At 47.4% G+C, this 17,161-nt stretch overlaps 1 protein-coding gene across 1 annotated transcript in view; it reads right to left on the bottom strand.

The window, feature by feature from the left end:
* Nucleotides 1–16,543, bottom strand: part of LOC141258294 (calpain-8-like) — a 61,152-nt gene extending 44,609 nt beyond the window's left edge. Inside the window, exons 1-4 of the mRNA XM_073673301.1 lie at nt 16,174–16,543; nt 14,339–14,408; nt 12,271–12,389; nt 6,560–6,693 (exon numbers count right to left, since the gene is read on the bottom strand). Coding sequence (XP_073529402.1) covers nt 6,560–6,693; nt 12,271–12,389; nt 14,339–14,408; nt 16,174–16,410 — 560 coding nt within the window. The 5' untranslated portion in view covers nt 16,411–16,543. The remainder of the gene's footprint in view (nt 1–6,559; nt 6,694–12,270; nt 12,390–14,338; nt 14,409–16,173) is intronic.
* Between the last annotated feature and the right edge of the window lie 618 nt (nt 16,544–17,161).

Here is a 17,161-nt window from a genome sequence, read left to right as displayed (position 1 = left end):
CCTACAAGAGGCCCTGAGGGCCATTAAGCAGACCGACCCTGATGGAGTGGGAAACGAGGACAGGCTGTTGACCGAACAGTTTATAGAGGGACTATATTGTAATACCCACCGAACCCAGTTGCGGGCAATGGCCTTACAGGATCCCCATCTGGGCTTTGCACAGTTCAAGGACAGAGCCATCCGGGTGCTCCGAGAACCGGCACCGGGTGGCGTTGTGACCCACAGGCGCCCTGCTATCACTTACCACCAGGAGGCGGCGCCTTTGTCGGCAGGGCCTGTGGGAGCTGATGCGCAGGCTTTGGACAATGACCCGGCTCCAGACCTACACCATCAGGTCCAAGAGCTAGCTAAGAGCGTTGCTGCGCTAACCCGAACTGTGCAGTCTTTACAGGCTTCCACCCCAGGGAAGATCCAGCTGGCATCCGGACCGGAGGACATCCCGTGGCGTCGACCAAGGAGGACTCCACCGGCCAGAGGAAGACCCAGTGACCGATACAGCGAGGACGGACGACCCATCTGCCGCCGCTGCAATCAACCCGGACATATGGCAAGGTACTGTTCTTTAAACGGGCACAACCTGGGGTAGAGGGCCAACCCCCAGGAAAAAGATCACCAGGCCCATCGAACTGGCGCGACAGATATGTGGGAGGACGTCCAGTCTTGCCTGTGGTACTGGATGGCATTCCCATGAGTGCCCTACTGGACACCGGGTCACAGGTCACCACCATCCCGTACGTGCTCTTTAAGCAGTACTGGAATGACTCGGATATTACCCGCTACCCTGACGACGACTTGAGTATCATCGCCAGCAATGGCCAGCCCGTGCCACAGATCGGATTTAAAGAGGTGACCATCAAAATCGGTAGAGTCGAACTGGCAGCACAGGGACTGATCATTGTAGATATTGACAAACATGAGAGTCACCCAAAAATAACTCTAGGAACTAATGTAATTGAAAATTGTCTTGCAGAGGTGATTTTCCTTTTACAGCAGGTTGCCAAGAACGCCAGCTCCGGCGAGCAGCGGGTGCTCCAGAAAGAGATCCGGGCACTGATGCGACGGCAACAGGTGGAACTCTCCGGTGGTGAGATTGGTAGCGTAAGAATGTGTGACCCTTTTCCTATTGCCATGCCCCCAAAAAGTGAAATGATGATTTGGTGCCGGGCAGCTATTGGTCTGAGAGGTAGGGATTACCAGGCAATGGTAGAACCAGTTTACTCGGACAGTAGGCCCACCATTTTGACAGCACGGGGGGTGGTTGATGTACGCCATGGGAGGGTGCCCGTTCGCATAATAAATATCGGGGAGAGGGAAGTGTACCTGCCCCGGTATGCCACGCTAGCCAAATTATATACCATTAACCAAAATTCTATACAATCTGTGGAACCCTTGCCTCCATCTCACCCGGAGGAAGGTAACGGCTCTAAGAAAAACATGGAGGACTGGTGTCAGCAACTACATCTGGGTACTGACTCCACTCCCGCACACCAGAAACAAGGAGTCTATCGGGTGGTTCAAGAGTACGAGAGAGTGTTCAGTAAACACCCGTTAGACTTCGGGCGAGTCAAGGGGGTAGAACACCACATCCCCACGGGAGACCATCCTCCTATAAAAGAGAGGTATCGACCCGTACCCCCTGCCCACTACCAACACGCCAAGGGGATGCTTAGAGACATGAAGGAGGCTGGGGTGATTAGGGATAGCTGTAGCCCCTGGGCAGCTCCACTAGTCTTAGTCAGAAAAAAAGACAACACCATGAGGATGTGTGTAGATTACCGGAAAATCAACCGTATCACACACAAGGATGCGTACCCCTTACCAAGGATAGAGGAGTCATTGGCTGCTTTAAGATCTGCTAACTTCTTCTCTACCTTGGATCTCACTAGCGGGTACTGGCAGGTTCCTGTAGCAGAGGCGGACCGGGAGAAGACCGCATTCACCACCCCGATGGGACTTAGCGAGTTCACCTGCATGCCGTTCGGACTCTGCAACGCACCAGGAACCTTCCAACGACTAATGGAGTGTTGTCTGGGCCACAGAAACTTCGAGACGGTCCTGTTGTACCTGGACGATGTCATCGTATATTCCAAGACGTATGAGGACCACCTGAAACACCTGGCGGAAGTGTTCGAAGCTCTGGCGAGTTACGGCCTAAAGGTGAAACCCTCCAAGTGTCACCTCCTGAAACCAAAGGTGCAGTACCTGGGACACGTGGTGAGCGCTGACGGAGTGGCTCCCGACCCTGATAAGATCACCGCAATTAAGGAATGGCCAAGCCCCTCCAGCGTAAAAGAAGTGCGGCAGTTCCTCGGGTTGGTAGGCTACTACCGAAGGTTTATTCCCGGTTTCACCAAAAAGGCAGCACCTATGCAGGACCTCCTGATAGGCCAGTCCCGGAAGGCCAAGAACCAGAAGCCGCCCTTCAAATGGGAGGAGCTGGAAGAAGAGTCCTTCCGCCAGCTGAAGATGGCCCTCACGGGGGACGAAATCCTGGCGTACCCGGATTATAGCCAGCCCTTTATCCTCTACACCGACGCCAGTAACATCGGGCTAGGAGCCGTACTGTCCCAGATCCAGCAGGGGAAGGAACGAGTAATCGCCTACGCCAGCCGAAAACTGCGACCCACCGAAAGGAACCCCGAGAATTACAGCTCATTTAAGCTGGAGTTCCTGGCCGTAGTATGGGCAGTCACCGAGCGCTTTAAGCATTACCTCGCTTCTTCCCGGTTCACCGTATACACGGATAACAACCCGTTGACACACCTGGACACGGCAAGACTCGGTGCCCTGGAGCAGAGGTGGATGGCCCGTCTGTCCAACTACGAGTTCACAATCAAATACCGGGCAGGACGCTCCAATACCAATGCGGACGCCCTGTCCAGGATGCCCAACCTGCCGGACGGAGGAGAAGATCCGGAGGGACTGGAAGAAGTTGAACTCCCTGCGTTCCACCGTCATGGGACTATCCAGTATTCCCACCGGGTAAGGAGTGAGCAGGCTGCTACGTTGAACCCCTTACCCCACTACAACTGGGCGGAAACGCAAGACAGCGACCCTGCCGTCCGACTGGTGAAGGAGATGCTGACTCGGCCGGAGGCTCGCCTTGAACCAGACGCTCCGGAGGAAGCCAAACAACTATGGGCAGAGAAGAGTCGACTGTTCCTTTACAAAGGGAAGTTGTGCCGCCGAATGGTTAACTCCCGGACGCATGAATTACTCTGGCAAGTGGTGGTGCCACGAAGAGACGCAGCCATGGTGATGGAGGCATACCACGACGGAGCTGGACACTTCGGGTGGAAGAAGCTGGAGTTCCTGCTGCGCGAGCGGTTCCACTGGGTAGGCATGAGGGGAACCATCGAGAAGTGGTGCAGAGACTGTGGCCCGTGCAACCTGAGAAGGAAGGACCGTGCCAGCCAGAAGACTCCCCTGCAGTCCATCGTCACCCGGCAACCGTTGGAACTGGTAGCCTTGGATCATGTAAAACTGACCCCAAGCAGAAGTGGCTACGTCTATGCGTTAACCATCGTGGATCATTACTCCCGGTTCTTGGTTGTCGTCCCCGTCAAGGACTTAATGGCTCAAACAGCAGCTAGAGCCTTCCAGCAGCACTTCTGCCATCCACACGGGTACCCGGACCAAGTGCTGACGGACCAGGGACCTGCCTTTGAAGCGGAGGTCTTCCAGGAATTCTGCAATCTGTATGGCTGCCGGAAGATAAGGACGACACCCTACCATCCGGAAACTAATGGACTTTGTGAGAAAATGAACCAGGTGGTAATGGATCTTCTAAAAACGTTGCCCCTGGAAGAACGCAGTCTGTGGCCTGAGAAGTTGCCCGATCTGGTGGACCTATACAACCACATCCCGGTAGGTTCCACCAACTGTACCCCGGCTTACCTAATGAGGGCAAGACCTGGTAAGTTACCTGTTGACCTGGAAATGGGAGTCCTGACACCCGAGGACACTTCACCAGAAACAGACTGGGACACAGAGAGGCAGCAGCAGTACCGGAGAGTACAGGAGAGCGTGGAGCGAAGTCTCTGTCAGGCTAGGGAAAGACAAGAGAAAACTTACAACCAGTATGCTCCCGCTGTTCCCCTGGTACCCGGAGAGCAGGTCTTGAAGAGGAAGAGACGGCTCCACAAGTTGGACGACCAGTGGGAGAAGGACCCGTACACCGTACTGCCCTCAAGCCACGAAAACCCGAAGGTTTGTACCATCAGTAAAGACGGAGGGGAAACCACAGCCATTGTATCCCGGGACCACCTGAAGAAGTGTCCCGAACAACTGAGGAACCCTGAGGAGGAACAAGAAGACCATCGACCCGTAGAGGAAAGGGAAGATATGGTTAGTACTGTGCTCGGGGACTTCCCTCGGTCTTGGACTCAAGTCAATGGTGCAGTTGTGGTACCCGTACTCACCTTCCTCCAACCAGCATCCCAAGCACCTACGGAGCAACAGGTAGAGCTGGAAGAACAGCCGGTCCAGGAGGCAGAAGACCCCACACCCGCAACCCAGGAGGATCAACCCTCTGCTTGCAGTAAGCCTGCCATATCCCTAGTGAGCCAAAGAGCCGGTAGACAGCTGCCCAGTTTGACCTTGACAGCTCCTACACCCTGTAGTTCAGGGCTAGGCAGTCAGCTCCGTAGGTCCACTAGGGCCACTAGAGGCCAGTTACCCGCACGCTGGAGGATTTAAAGTGTATAAATTGTTTTATTTATGTTTACCTGTGTATTGTTGCTTGTGTATAATTTTGTGTTTCTAGTTATTTTTAGGAATCCTTGGTGGATCTACCGGGAATCCTTGTACAATTAGTTGGAGCGTAACCCAGGATGGACTAGAGACTGTTAAGGACTCGGGGTAGGACAGACCCCTACCTGGTTACGTCTCCCTGTTTTGGTGAAATGGACACCTTTGTTTCTTCAAAGACTGCACCCGGTTACGGACATGCCGTGACCACCTTTATGTGTTTCTTTATTGTATTGTTATTGTTATATCTTGTTATGTTTTTCTAAAATATGTTTAGTCCCGGAGTACTAAATTTCACTAGGGGGGAATGTGGCACCCCAGGGGTCTGGTTTCCACAGTAACAAGCAATGTTATGTCTGAGAGCAGGTGGGAGGTCTCTTGGCCAGGGATCCTGTGCATGCCACACCTCCTGCCCAGTCTTGGGAGGGGAAGACCTTCCCCTATATAAACCCGGGGCTGAAGCAGGGTTAGTCAGTCAAGGAGAGTAGAGACAAGAAACAGTCACAGGAAGAAACAGCAGAAGCTCAGTGGGAGCAATACTACTACAAGTCAGGGGCTGGCAGCTGCAGAGCTCGCCCTGACTGAGAAGCTTTCTTACCGGACCCGGCGTCCGAGGCTGTGGGGACTAACTCTTACCCAGCAGCAGAAGCCGACCAGCAGGGGATTTCAGGTCCTCAGGCCCAGAAACCCGAAGGCACGGTCACACGCGTGGGACCAGCACCGCCATCGTGGAGCGGAAGCCATTAGAAGGCCCCGAGTCACCGGCCATACGGGTGAGCACCACACGGTACACTCAGGGACGTGGGCTACTTATACCCGCCTCTAGCAAGGTAGCCAGAAGAGTACAGTCAGTTTGGGAGGCCTACAACTCCGCCTGGCCAGGGGAGATCCCATCTGCTCAAGGACTGACCAGGCCCCGTTCGCTAGCAAGTACTCCGGGAGGGTCTATCGTTGTTACCAGTAAAGACCCTGAATTACACCGCACCGTCTCTGAGTGGTTCCTGCTACCCTCATCTTCCACGTCGGCTGCCCTGAGGCCATACCCCTCCCGTTGGGGGTTATACTATCACGCTGCACAATTCTACACCGGCCTCAGCGGTCTGCCCTGCAGCGGCAGCTCCATAGCTGCAAATCAACGGGTGGCGTAGTCGACACTCAAATAACATCTATCAAGACTGCCACACACTGAGTTGACTCCCTGGGCACGGACCGCGTCCCCGCCACTCGGAGACTACAACCCTCATCTGATCCGGTTCCGGGTAAGCCCCCGTGCGCGAGACGCTGCGCGACACAGCAGGCCCAGGGGCGCGTCATAGGCACAGATAGTACTGCCTCCCTGTAAGTGATGTAGGCACAGATAGTACAGCCTCCCTGTAAGTGATGTAGGCACAGATAGTACTGCCTCCCTGTTTCTCCTTACTGGTAGATACAAACAGTGCAACTTTAATGACTCTCATCACAAATGTAGCTCCAGTGGGTAGTACAGTTTTTTTAGACAAATTTGTCCTATGAATTATGTAGGTAATGATGGCACTGCCTCCTTATTTTGTACTGTAAATGATATAGGTTCAGATAATACTGCCTCTTACTCCCCGTATATGATGTAGGTACAGGTAGTACTGCCTCCCTTTCTCTCACTTTAAATGAAGTAGGCACAGATAGTACTGCCTCCCTGTCACTCACTGGGAATGATGTAGTTACAGGTAGTACGGTCTCCCCGTTAATGCTCTAGGTACAGATAGGGATGTTATACTATCTCTATCAATGTGTATGGTAGAATTCACAAGAGGTGATTATTTTAGGTTCTTACTTGGCGTAGGCCTTCTCCAGGAGGGCGCTCCAGAACTCATTAGCAGTGGTAGACTTGACAAACAGCAGCTTACTTTTCTTTGTAGGAAGCCGATCATCCACAACTACATCCACCCACTCACCGTACTGCCAGAACTGCGGGGGGAAAGAACAGGTTATCGGTTATTATACAAGAGAATGTGCTAATCTTACACTTGATCTATGAGTCACGGAGTCGTCATCAATGCAAAGAACAAGAATCTTATATTTGATCGTCTTGTTGTGGCAACAAGTGTTATATTATGGGATTATTTCATGTAACTATGACGAAAAGATCATCAGTGTCACTCAAGCACATGGACTCTAGAACCAAAAAATCAATTGTTACATGGTATCTGTTTCGACAGGTGGTTGGGGGGGATTTCTCAATAACAGGACCCACTTAGTCTGCAATTATCGTAGCCCCCATAGAGATTTACAGTATCTCACAAAAGTGAGTACACCCCTCACATTTTTGTAAATATTTTATTATACCTTTTCATGGGACAACACTGAAAATATGACACTTTGATGCAATGTGAAGTAGTCAGTGTACAGCTTGTATAACAGTGTAGATTTGATGTGCCCTCTAAATAACTCACACAGCTATTAATGTCTAAACCGCTGGCAACAAAAGTGAGTACACCCCTAAGTGAAAATGGCCAAATTGTGCAGCCACCATCATGTTTAAGCATTGCCTTAACTCTTTTGGGCCTGGAGGTCACAAGAGCTTCACAGGTTGCACTGGAATCCTCTTCCCTCCTCCATGATGACATCACGGAGCTGGTGAATGTTAGAGACCTTGCGCTCCTCCATCTTCCGTTTAGGTCTGGAGACATGCTTCTACAGTCCACCTTTCCCCTCAGTTTTCTTTAGCAAGGCATCTTAGAGGTGTGTTTGAGGTCGTTATGTTGGAATACTGCCCTGCCGCCCAGTTTCTTAAAGGAGGGGATCATGCTTTGTTTCAGTATGTCACAGTACATGTTGGCATTCATGGTTACCTCGATGAACTGTAGTTCCCCACAGCCAGCAGCACTTATGCAGCTCCAAACCATGATACTCCCACCACCATGCTTGACTGTAGGCAGGACACATCTGTCTTTGTGCTCCTCACCTGGTTGCCGCCACAGATGCTTGACACCATTTGAACCAAATAAGTTTATCTTGATCTCATCCGACCACTGGACATAGTTCCAGTAACACATGTCCTTAGTCTGCTTGTCTTCAGCAAACTGTGGGCTTTCTTGTGCATCATCTTTAGAAGAGGCTTCCTTCTGGGACAACAGCCATTTAGACCAATGTGATGTAGTGTGTGGCACATGGTCTGAGCACTGACAGGCTGACCCACCACGCCTTTACCTCTGCAGCAATGTGTATGGTCTGAGCACTGACAGGCTGACCCAGGGATGCCATCAGGGCATTACTGCTCTTACTGTTGTATGGGGCCCGGTAAACAGCAGTAAAGAACAGGGGCCCAGGCCCGGTCCAGGGCCCCCTTGCTCTTATGCTTCTGCTCACAGGGCCTCAGTGTTTCGTGTGCTGCTGCTGTGTGCCTGCATGCTCAGCCATCTCCACCGTGCAGGGAGCCTTGGAGCTGCACGACTGTCAAAACTCATCGTGTACTCGTCGGCATCCAGCGCAAGGATGCTGCCAGGTCAAAAGTGGAGCTACAGGGATTGTATAAGAGGTAAGTATTAAAACTTTATTTTTTTATAGAATTAAATGGTCTTGGGGGACAGTACATGATGAACTGGGAGTGGGGGGGGGGCTAAAAATGAACAAGGAGTGGGGGGGAGCTAATGATGAACTGGGAGTGGAGGGGGAGCTAATGATGAACTGGGGAGTGGGAGCTAATGATGAACTGGGAGTGGAGGGAGCACATGATGAGTGGGGGTTGGGGAGAGCACATGATGAATTGGGAGTGGGGGGGTGGGGAGAGTTAATGATGAACTGAGAGTGGGGGTGGGGAGAGCTAATGATGAATTGGTAGTGGAGGGTGGAAAAGCAAATGACAAAGTGGGGATGGGGAGAGCAAATAATGAATTGAGGGTGGTGGAGCTCAAATAATGTTGACTTGAGGGTGGGGGACAGGGGACAGCAAATGACAAATTGAAGGTGGGGGTGGGAAAAGCAAATGAATTGAGGGTGAGGGACAACAAATGATGATGAATTAGGGTGGAGAAAGTAACTGATGATGAAGGGGGGATGGGAGAGAGAGGACATGACAAAATTAATTGGGGTGGAGGGGGCATGTAAATATAATGAATCAGGAGAATGGGGGGTGTTGAGGATGACGGAGTGTAACTTGTAATCAATTGGGGGAAAGAGTACAGGTTCTAATTAATTTACTGTATATATTTATTAGGTGGGGAAAGTGGCTTTTTACAGTTAGTGGGGGCACAGTGGTGGATTACAATTTATATTTGGAGTGGTGTGTTGTATAATTAATTACATATTAATGGTGGGTGCACGTCTGTATTCAGCTGTGTAGTGTAGAAGTCGGAGAATGTGCTCTAGATAACTGTGTTATTTTATGTAGAGACGAGTTCTGGCTGGAAGAAGTGATGGCGGTCTGTGCTGGATGAAGGAGAAAAGCGAAGATGAAGGACTTCAACTAGAGATGTCACTGGTGACTCAGTGTGCTATCTGTACACTATACACTGTATACTATGTACAGAGCTCCTGTGTATAATGTCATTGGTGATCACTGTATTACCTGTACACTATATACAAAGCTCCTGTGTATAATATCACTGATGATCCCTGTATTATCTGTACACTGACACTATATACAGAGCCCCTGTGTATAATGTCTCTGGTCATCACTGTATTACCTGTACACTGACACTATATACAGAGCTCGTGTGTATAATATCACTCATGATCCCTGTATTATCTGTACACTGACACTATATACAAAGCCCCTGTGTATAATGTCTCTGGTCATCACTGTATTACCTGTACGCTGATGTGTCACCCTGGCCTGGATGCCACAAAATGTAATAAAGCTGTGTCTGAGAGCAAGGGGGAGGTTCTCTAGTCAGGGGAACATTAGCATGCAGTACCTCCTGTCTCAGGACAGTAGGGGGAGCAGGCTGCCCCTATAAAAGCTGGTACTGGGGGCAGGGTTAGAGAGAGCTGGACGACCTGTCTCAGGATTCAGGTCCCAGAGCAGAGAGGGACAGTTGTATTGCACCTAAGAGGAAGTGTGGCAGGAGGAGAGCCACAAGCCAGAGACAAGAGGCGAAGAGAGCCTGTCTTGGCAGATAACGGACTTAATTTACCAGACTTTGGCTGGGAGGATTCCACATTCTCCAGCAGATAACCAGTCCGCAGGGGACTGTATATTCCTTGGCCTAAGAAGCCTGGAGGCCCTGCCACAACAGAAGGGACCAGCAAAGCCGTACAAGGCTGGGAGCAGAAAGGAACCCACGTCGCAGGCCATACAGGCGAGAATACACGGAAAGCTCGGAAACGTGGGCTGTTACCCTATAACGAGGAGATAGCCTGAAGGAGCACAGAAAGCACGGTAGGCCTACACCCTCACCCTGACCAGGGCCAATTTCCCCGTTGCTCTCAGACATCCAGGTCCCCTCCTAGCTGGGACTGTTTGTGGGTCAATTTACCTGTTCTAGTACAGACCCTGGACTGCAACCTGTTGTCTGCGTGCTCCTTGCTCCTCCAGCACTATCAGCACTGGGACTCTCACTACCATCACTCCCAACATCCATTATACTGCCCTGGGGCCGCACTCTTCCCGTGGGGAGTCACACTACCCTAGCTGCACACCTCATCAGCCCCAGCAGTCTGCATGCAGCGGCGGTTCCTAATAATCGCAATCCACGGGTGGCGTAGTCGGACATAATCATCAGCACATAACGAACTACCACTGGCCTGACCACCCTGAGCCACGGAACCGGGTTGCCACTACTACTCCCATCGTTCCCCTACTGCCCGGATCCGAGTGCCCCACGGCCCAGGGGGCGAGTCACTGACACTATATACAGAGCTCGTGTGTATAATATCACTGATGATCCCTGTGTTATCTGTACACTATACACTATATACAGAGCTCCTGTGTATAATATCACTGGTGATCACAATATTACCTGTACACTGACACTATACACCGTATACTATGTACAGAGCTCCTGTGAATAATGGCACTTATGGTAATATTAGTATTGTGGGGGGTTTTTTATTAATGATCAGTATTGTAGTATTCGGTCACTATGTGGTGGCAATATGTGGTCTTGTCACAGTATGGAGGTATTTGTTCCTTTTATGTGGTATCATTCAGTCACTGTGGTGGTAATATGTGGTCTAGTCTTTATTCCTTATATATGGTATTATTTGGTCACAATGTGGTTGCAATATGTGGTCTGGTCATGGTATGTCAGTATTTATTCCTTGTATGTGGTATTATTAGGTCACTATGTGGTGGTAATATGTGGTCCGGCCATAGTGTGACGATATTTGTCCCTTGTATGTGATATTAATGGTCATTTTTAAAAAATTATGTGACACACTCCCTTAAAAAAAAAAAAGAAAAATATACCTAAAAAAGAGTACTGGATATTTTAAGAAATGTTTAATAGGTTAGAGTAGAGTAGGGCCCGGCCAGAAGAGTCTCCTTGTTGTGATGGCAGCTTAAAAAATCTTGTAGCCAAAACAAAAACAGCTGGCTATGTATGTGATCTGGTTTTTAATGTGAACTGTTAATGTGTGATTGGTGAGGACGTGGTGCAGAAGTGGAGTTCTCCAAGACTGGGCGGTGGGACTGTGAAAGGTTCGAGGGGTGGGGGCGGAGTCTCAAGGGGGCCCAAAATTTTGCCAGTATGGGGCCCTGAAATTTCTGGTGGTTGGTTGCAGCTCTGGGCTGACCAACCACTCCTTTACCTCTGCAGCAATGCTGGCAACACTCATACATCTATTTTGAAAAGACAACCTCTGGATGTGACGCTGAGCAAATACACTCAACTCCTTCGGTCGACCATGACAAGGCCAGTTCTGATTGGAACCGGTATTGTTACACCGCTGTATGGTCTTGACCACCGTGCTGCAGCTCAGGTTCAGGGTGTTGGCAATCTTCTTATAGCCTCGGCCATCTTTTTGTAGAGCAACAATTCTTTCTTTTCAGATCCTCAGAGAGTTCTTTGCCATGAGGTGCCATGTTGAACTTCCAGTGACCAGTGAGAGCGATAACACCAAATTTTACACACCTGCTCCCAATTCACACCTGAGATCTTGTAACACTAATGAGTCACAAGACACCAGGGGCGGAAAATGGCTAATTGGGCACAATTTGGCCATTTTCACTTAGGGGTGTACTCACTTTTGTTAGCAGCAGTTTAGACATTAATGGCTGTGTGCTGAGTTATTTAGGGTGCACCCCAAATTTACACTGTTATACAAGCTGTAAATGGACTACTTCACATTGTATCAAAGTGTCATATCTTCAGTGTTGTCCCTTGAAAAGATATAATAAAATATTTACAAAAATGTAAGGGGTGTACTCACTTTTGTGAGATACTGTATGCCCACCTCTCCATTACTAACAGTGGTCTATCATTCACCTAGTGACCAACAGCTGCTAGAGTAGATAGACCCCGACCCAGATCGACTGATCAATGGGATGACCACTTTTACACGGGAGGGCTAAAGCAGAACCAAATACAATACATGGTATGTTACCTTAAAGTGAAATATTCCTGCATAGTTGGTGTCAAAGCTCTGATCCACGGGGACAACGTGGCAGAGACAGTCCTCATTCAGAGTCAGAGATGCGATGGAGCAGAGAAACCAGCAGTCACCTATACAGAAAATCTTCTTTTATGGAGCAGAGTTTCAAAGACATCAGATATACAGAGCATAATGTATCATATCTAGTGATGAGCGAGCATGCTCGTTACTCGAGATTTACGAGCATGCTCGGGTGTTTTCCGAGTATCTTCAGCGTGCTCGGGTGTTATGTTTTAGTCAATCTGTGTGCATGATTTGCGATTAGTGATGAGCGAGTATGTTCTGTTAACCCTTTAAGCGAGCATGCTTGGGTGCTCGCCGAGTATCTTCAGAGTGCTCGGGTGTTATGTTTTCGGCACTCAGTGCTCATGATTTTCGACTGTTATGCATTCCTCACATGTGTTAAAGCTGTCAAACAGTCGCAAATCATGCACACTGATTGACTTAAACATAACACCCCCAGCACGCTGAAGATACTCGGAAGACACCCGAGCATGCTCTTAAATCTCGAGTATCGAGCATGCTCGCTCATCACTAATCATATCCATTCACCACAGTTAATTTTAGTTTTAGTACCTTTCACCTCTCAAATATTAATTCCATGGGGTCACATCAAACCTTTAAAGCCGCCCATCATAGCCAATGATGGAGAAAATAGTTCCAAACATCAGGGACTTTAAGGGAATTAATTATCAGAATATTACATATCAGCTTTTTATTGGGTCTGCTTTGCCGTATAGACTTGGACAAAATGAGCATAGTTATTTCATCATCATTTAAAGCAGCTGCGTTTCTTCTGTACACTTGGATATTATTGTGATACACACAGATAATGTATGCAGCTCCCGTCACACATCACTATTTTTGGTGGTGGCGGGGTAGTCCTCCATCAATTTGTGGAGACCATTACAGTCTACAACATTTCTGTCAATTAACTTCCACTGTGTCGTTCATAAAGCACATACCGTGCTGCATGATCTATACAAACAAAACAAAAAAAAAAGGGTCTCCAATATGGCTGCCGCTAGGTAAATTTTTACAATGAAAAAAATAAATAGCTGCGATATTTAAAAAAAGAAAAACAAGAAACAAAATCCATTATTGCCCTCGTATAGAATAATTCCTAACGAATGAAGTCCAAAGGTACAAGCATAACACAATCCCTTTAAATGTCAACGACCTGAGAAGGAGACTGTTACGGGAACACTAAACACAGAAAATGCACACATTTTAAAACTAACAAATATATAATGGAAATCCTTTGTGTTTAACAAGAGTTCCTGCTCACTGTCCTGTGGCTGTGGGATAACTGACTGCAGCAGCAGCCTCCTCCCTCTGTTCTAATAAGCTCCACCCACAAGAACTAATCATCAGGAAATTAACCCCTGAGTTCTCTGCAGGATTTCTTCTACACTGAATGCTTCAGGATCATGGAGAATATGCTGAAAAATAACAACACTGAGGAGCTCTATATGTGTTACATTCATCAGTCATTTCTAAGTGGTTTTCCTTTAATTAGTTATATATTAAGATAATGATTAAAATGAAATTATAACACAAATAAAAGGGAAATATAAAATTTCCAGTCACCGCTATACCCCCATCTCATATATATATATATATATATATATATATATATATATATATATATATATACATATATACAGTACAGACCAAAAGTTTGGACACACCTTCTCATTTAAAGATATTTCTGTATTTTCTTGACTGAAAATTGTACATTCACACTGAAGGCATCAAAACTATGAATTAACACATGTGGAATTATATACTTAACAAAAAAGTGTGAAACAACTGAAAATATGTCTTATATTCTAGGTTCTTCAAAGTAGCCACCTTTTGCTTTTATGACTGCTTTGCACACTCTTGGCATTCTCTTGATGAGCTTCAAGAGGTAGTCACTGGAAATATATATATATATACACACATATATACACATACACATAATGAGATATGTTGGGTGCAGGAAGTGAAAGTCTTTAATGTGAAGAACACGACTTACCTAACAATCCCTGCCGGACATCTGCGCGATTCGCGCCTTCATTAATAAACTGTGGTTTGGGTTTTATTTCCTGTAAGAGATTAATATTATAAGAGAGGATTATCTTATTACAACTTTCTATATCCGGTAGCCCATCAGATGGAGGAGCTTCATCCTGACAGTTTCCTTTAGATCACGGAAATGCTCACTTGCGGAGCTGCTCCGTCTTCTGATAATGGCAGCAGCAGGGTACTACTCATCCGCCTTCTATTGATTTGAATAGGAGGCGGATGTGTAGTACCCTGCAATGGCCACTATCAGAAGACGGACCAGCTCCGCAATCGTGCAGTTTCGGCCAGCGGCCGTCGTTGGTAAGAACTGATCGGTGGGGGTGCCGGGTGTCAGATCAGGACCAATCAGACATTGATGACCTTTCCTAAGGATAGGTCAACAATGAAAACCTCTTTAATAATACTATTTGTCTATAGGAAGAAATGGACGGTCTTGGTGACAGCATATACAATAGTATCTTCAACTGTCATCAGCTTGAGAGCACCATGGAGGTGGCCAACGAGCTGCAGGTGGATCCACAGCAGTGACCGGTAACCCATCGTACCCCAAATGTTGCAAAATTGAAATTCCCAGCATGGCCTGACAGCAGAGCGATCACAGGGCAAGCTGAGAATAGCCATAGATTGGAGAACGCCAATCTGGAGCCCCTGGTGGGCAACTGCCAAGATCTGGTGCAACCTGTGATCTACATGAGTCTCCAGAGCGGTAGTCTCAAAGCTACTCCCAGCATGCTGAGGCTATGTGCACATGGGGTTTTTTTGGGGGTGTACTTAGTGTCTTTGAGCATCCTGAGTTTTTGGATCGAAAACTGAGTTTTTCAGGAGAATTTGGAGATTTTCTGCTTCAAAAATTCCCAAAAATACTCAGTGTGCAAATAACTACTGACCGAAAACTCTCCAAATCCTCCTCAAAAACTCAAAATTCCACGAAAAACTTGGACCAGCTAAGTGCACAGTCCTTTTGCTGTGTTTTCAGAGCAGAAACGGAGCGCAGAATGTCTAAGTTTTTCAGGAGGATTTGGAGAGTTGCTGCTCAGTTTTCGCTTCGTGGCTATGTGTACACAGACGTTTTTGTTGCAGATAATGAGAGTAAACTGAGCGGAAACTCTGCAAATCCTCATCCAAATGTCAAAACTCCTCAAAAACGTGGAGTTTCTACTCAATACAGAGCTTGAAGAATGAACGATACATCCTTTAACTGCTTCTGAGTATCTGAACCTTGAAGCAGTTAAAAGAAGTTACATGAGACGGAACACATGCATACAGCACTATGTTCATTTTATAGGGTGATTCTGCACCGCATTTCGGGCAGATTGCAAGATGTCGTGTGCACATACCCTAAGGCTATATGCATAGAGCATTTCAAGGAGTTTTAGAAGCAGAAATGTGCACATGGAGTCTTTTTGCTGTGTTTTTCACGAGGAAACTGAGTAGAACCTACAAGTCTGAGAAGTTTTGCATTTTTGAGGAGGATTTGAAGAGATTACTCTCATTTTCTTCTTGGTTTCTGCTCCAGAACCTCCTAGAAAAACTTTGTGTGTACATATAGCCACTAAGTGGAAAATCTCCAAATCCTCCTCCAAATCTCAAAATTCCTCAAAAACTTAGAGTTTTCACTCAGTTTCTCCTCTGAAAACTCTGTGTGCACATACAGTGTAGCCTTAGACAAAGTCACACATAAGAAATAGATTATACTTGGGAAATACAATGAATGTACACAATAAAATAAAGAGAGGTCAATATAGTAGAATACTCCATAGTAAAAACTTATCAGTGTTTACTCACCGAAGGTCTTTTCCATTCAAGTCCTTGAACTTTCTCCGAGTTGGGACCCAGGTCCTTGAATCCGAGAGATGACCAAGTGGCAGGAAATGTGGGGTCCTCAAATAGCTTCCTAGAGGCCAAGCATTGCGCCCTCAGCTCCTCAAAGTCTTGGTTTAAGTATTTCTTTGGGGTCTTATTGGCCCCAACACCTAAAGCGGTGGCCCTGTCCTTGGCCAGTTTAGCAGCTACACCTGCCATAGTACCGAGGTTCTGTGTGTAAGGAGACTGAAGACTATAGAGAAGATCTAAATATATCTGTATATTGTCAGTAAACCAGGTGTAAGGAATTACCCGAGGACATAGGGGAGGAGGAAACAGCTGGAGGAATTCCTGACTAGCAGGGTATAGGGTGTGTAAATGTAGTAGTAACGTCATTGTCACATATCCACATATCTGCAGGAGAGGGAAGGTCACTACTATGAAGAAAAACTGATTTCTAAAGGACATTTCTTGCTTTAGTAGCGTGTTGTCCCCAATCCTGCAAATCGTAAGCTGTTGCGGATATACAATGGAAGTGCAGAAATGAGAATGAGCCCAGTATGTAATCTCCGCTCCCATCTCCACCTTCTAACCTGATGGTATCTTCTCTCGTCCATAGGCTGAGACTTAAATTTCAGCCCTGGCAATTAAAAGCACAGAAGCCCATGCTGTCCCCTACCTGCTTTCATAGATGGGGGTCTCTATTACAAATATGACCCTGCCTGACACTGGAGGAAATATAAAGTAACTAATTTAAATGCAATTTCAAAATCAGACCTCTTTTTTATCGTAATGGTCCTGAATTAATCCAGTAGACCAAGACCAATATAACCAATAATGCCGCCATACGAGGATAAATAATACCGCCACACTATGACTACTTAATACCACCGCATTGTGATCGAATAATTCCACCATACTGATTATTAAGATAATCATAGTACAAAGACTAATACTACCATGATTATGA

Source organism: Phyllobates terribilis, unplaced genomic scaffold (genome assembly GCF_046119375.1).
Source record: "Phyllobates terribilis strain yellow unplaced genomic scaffold, ASM4611937v1 Scaffold_3__8_contigs__length_932513732, whole genome shotgun sequence".
NCBI lineage: Eukaryota > Metazoa > Chordata > Amphibia > Anura > Dendrobatidae > Phyllobates > Phyllobates terribilis.
The sequence above is the reverse complement of the archived record's forward strand: the minus strand, read 5'-3'. Positions and strand labels throughout refer to the sequence as shown.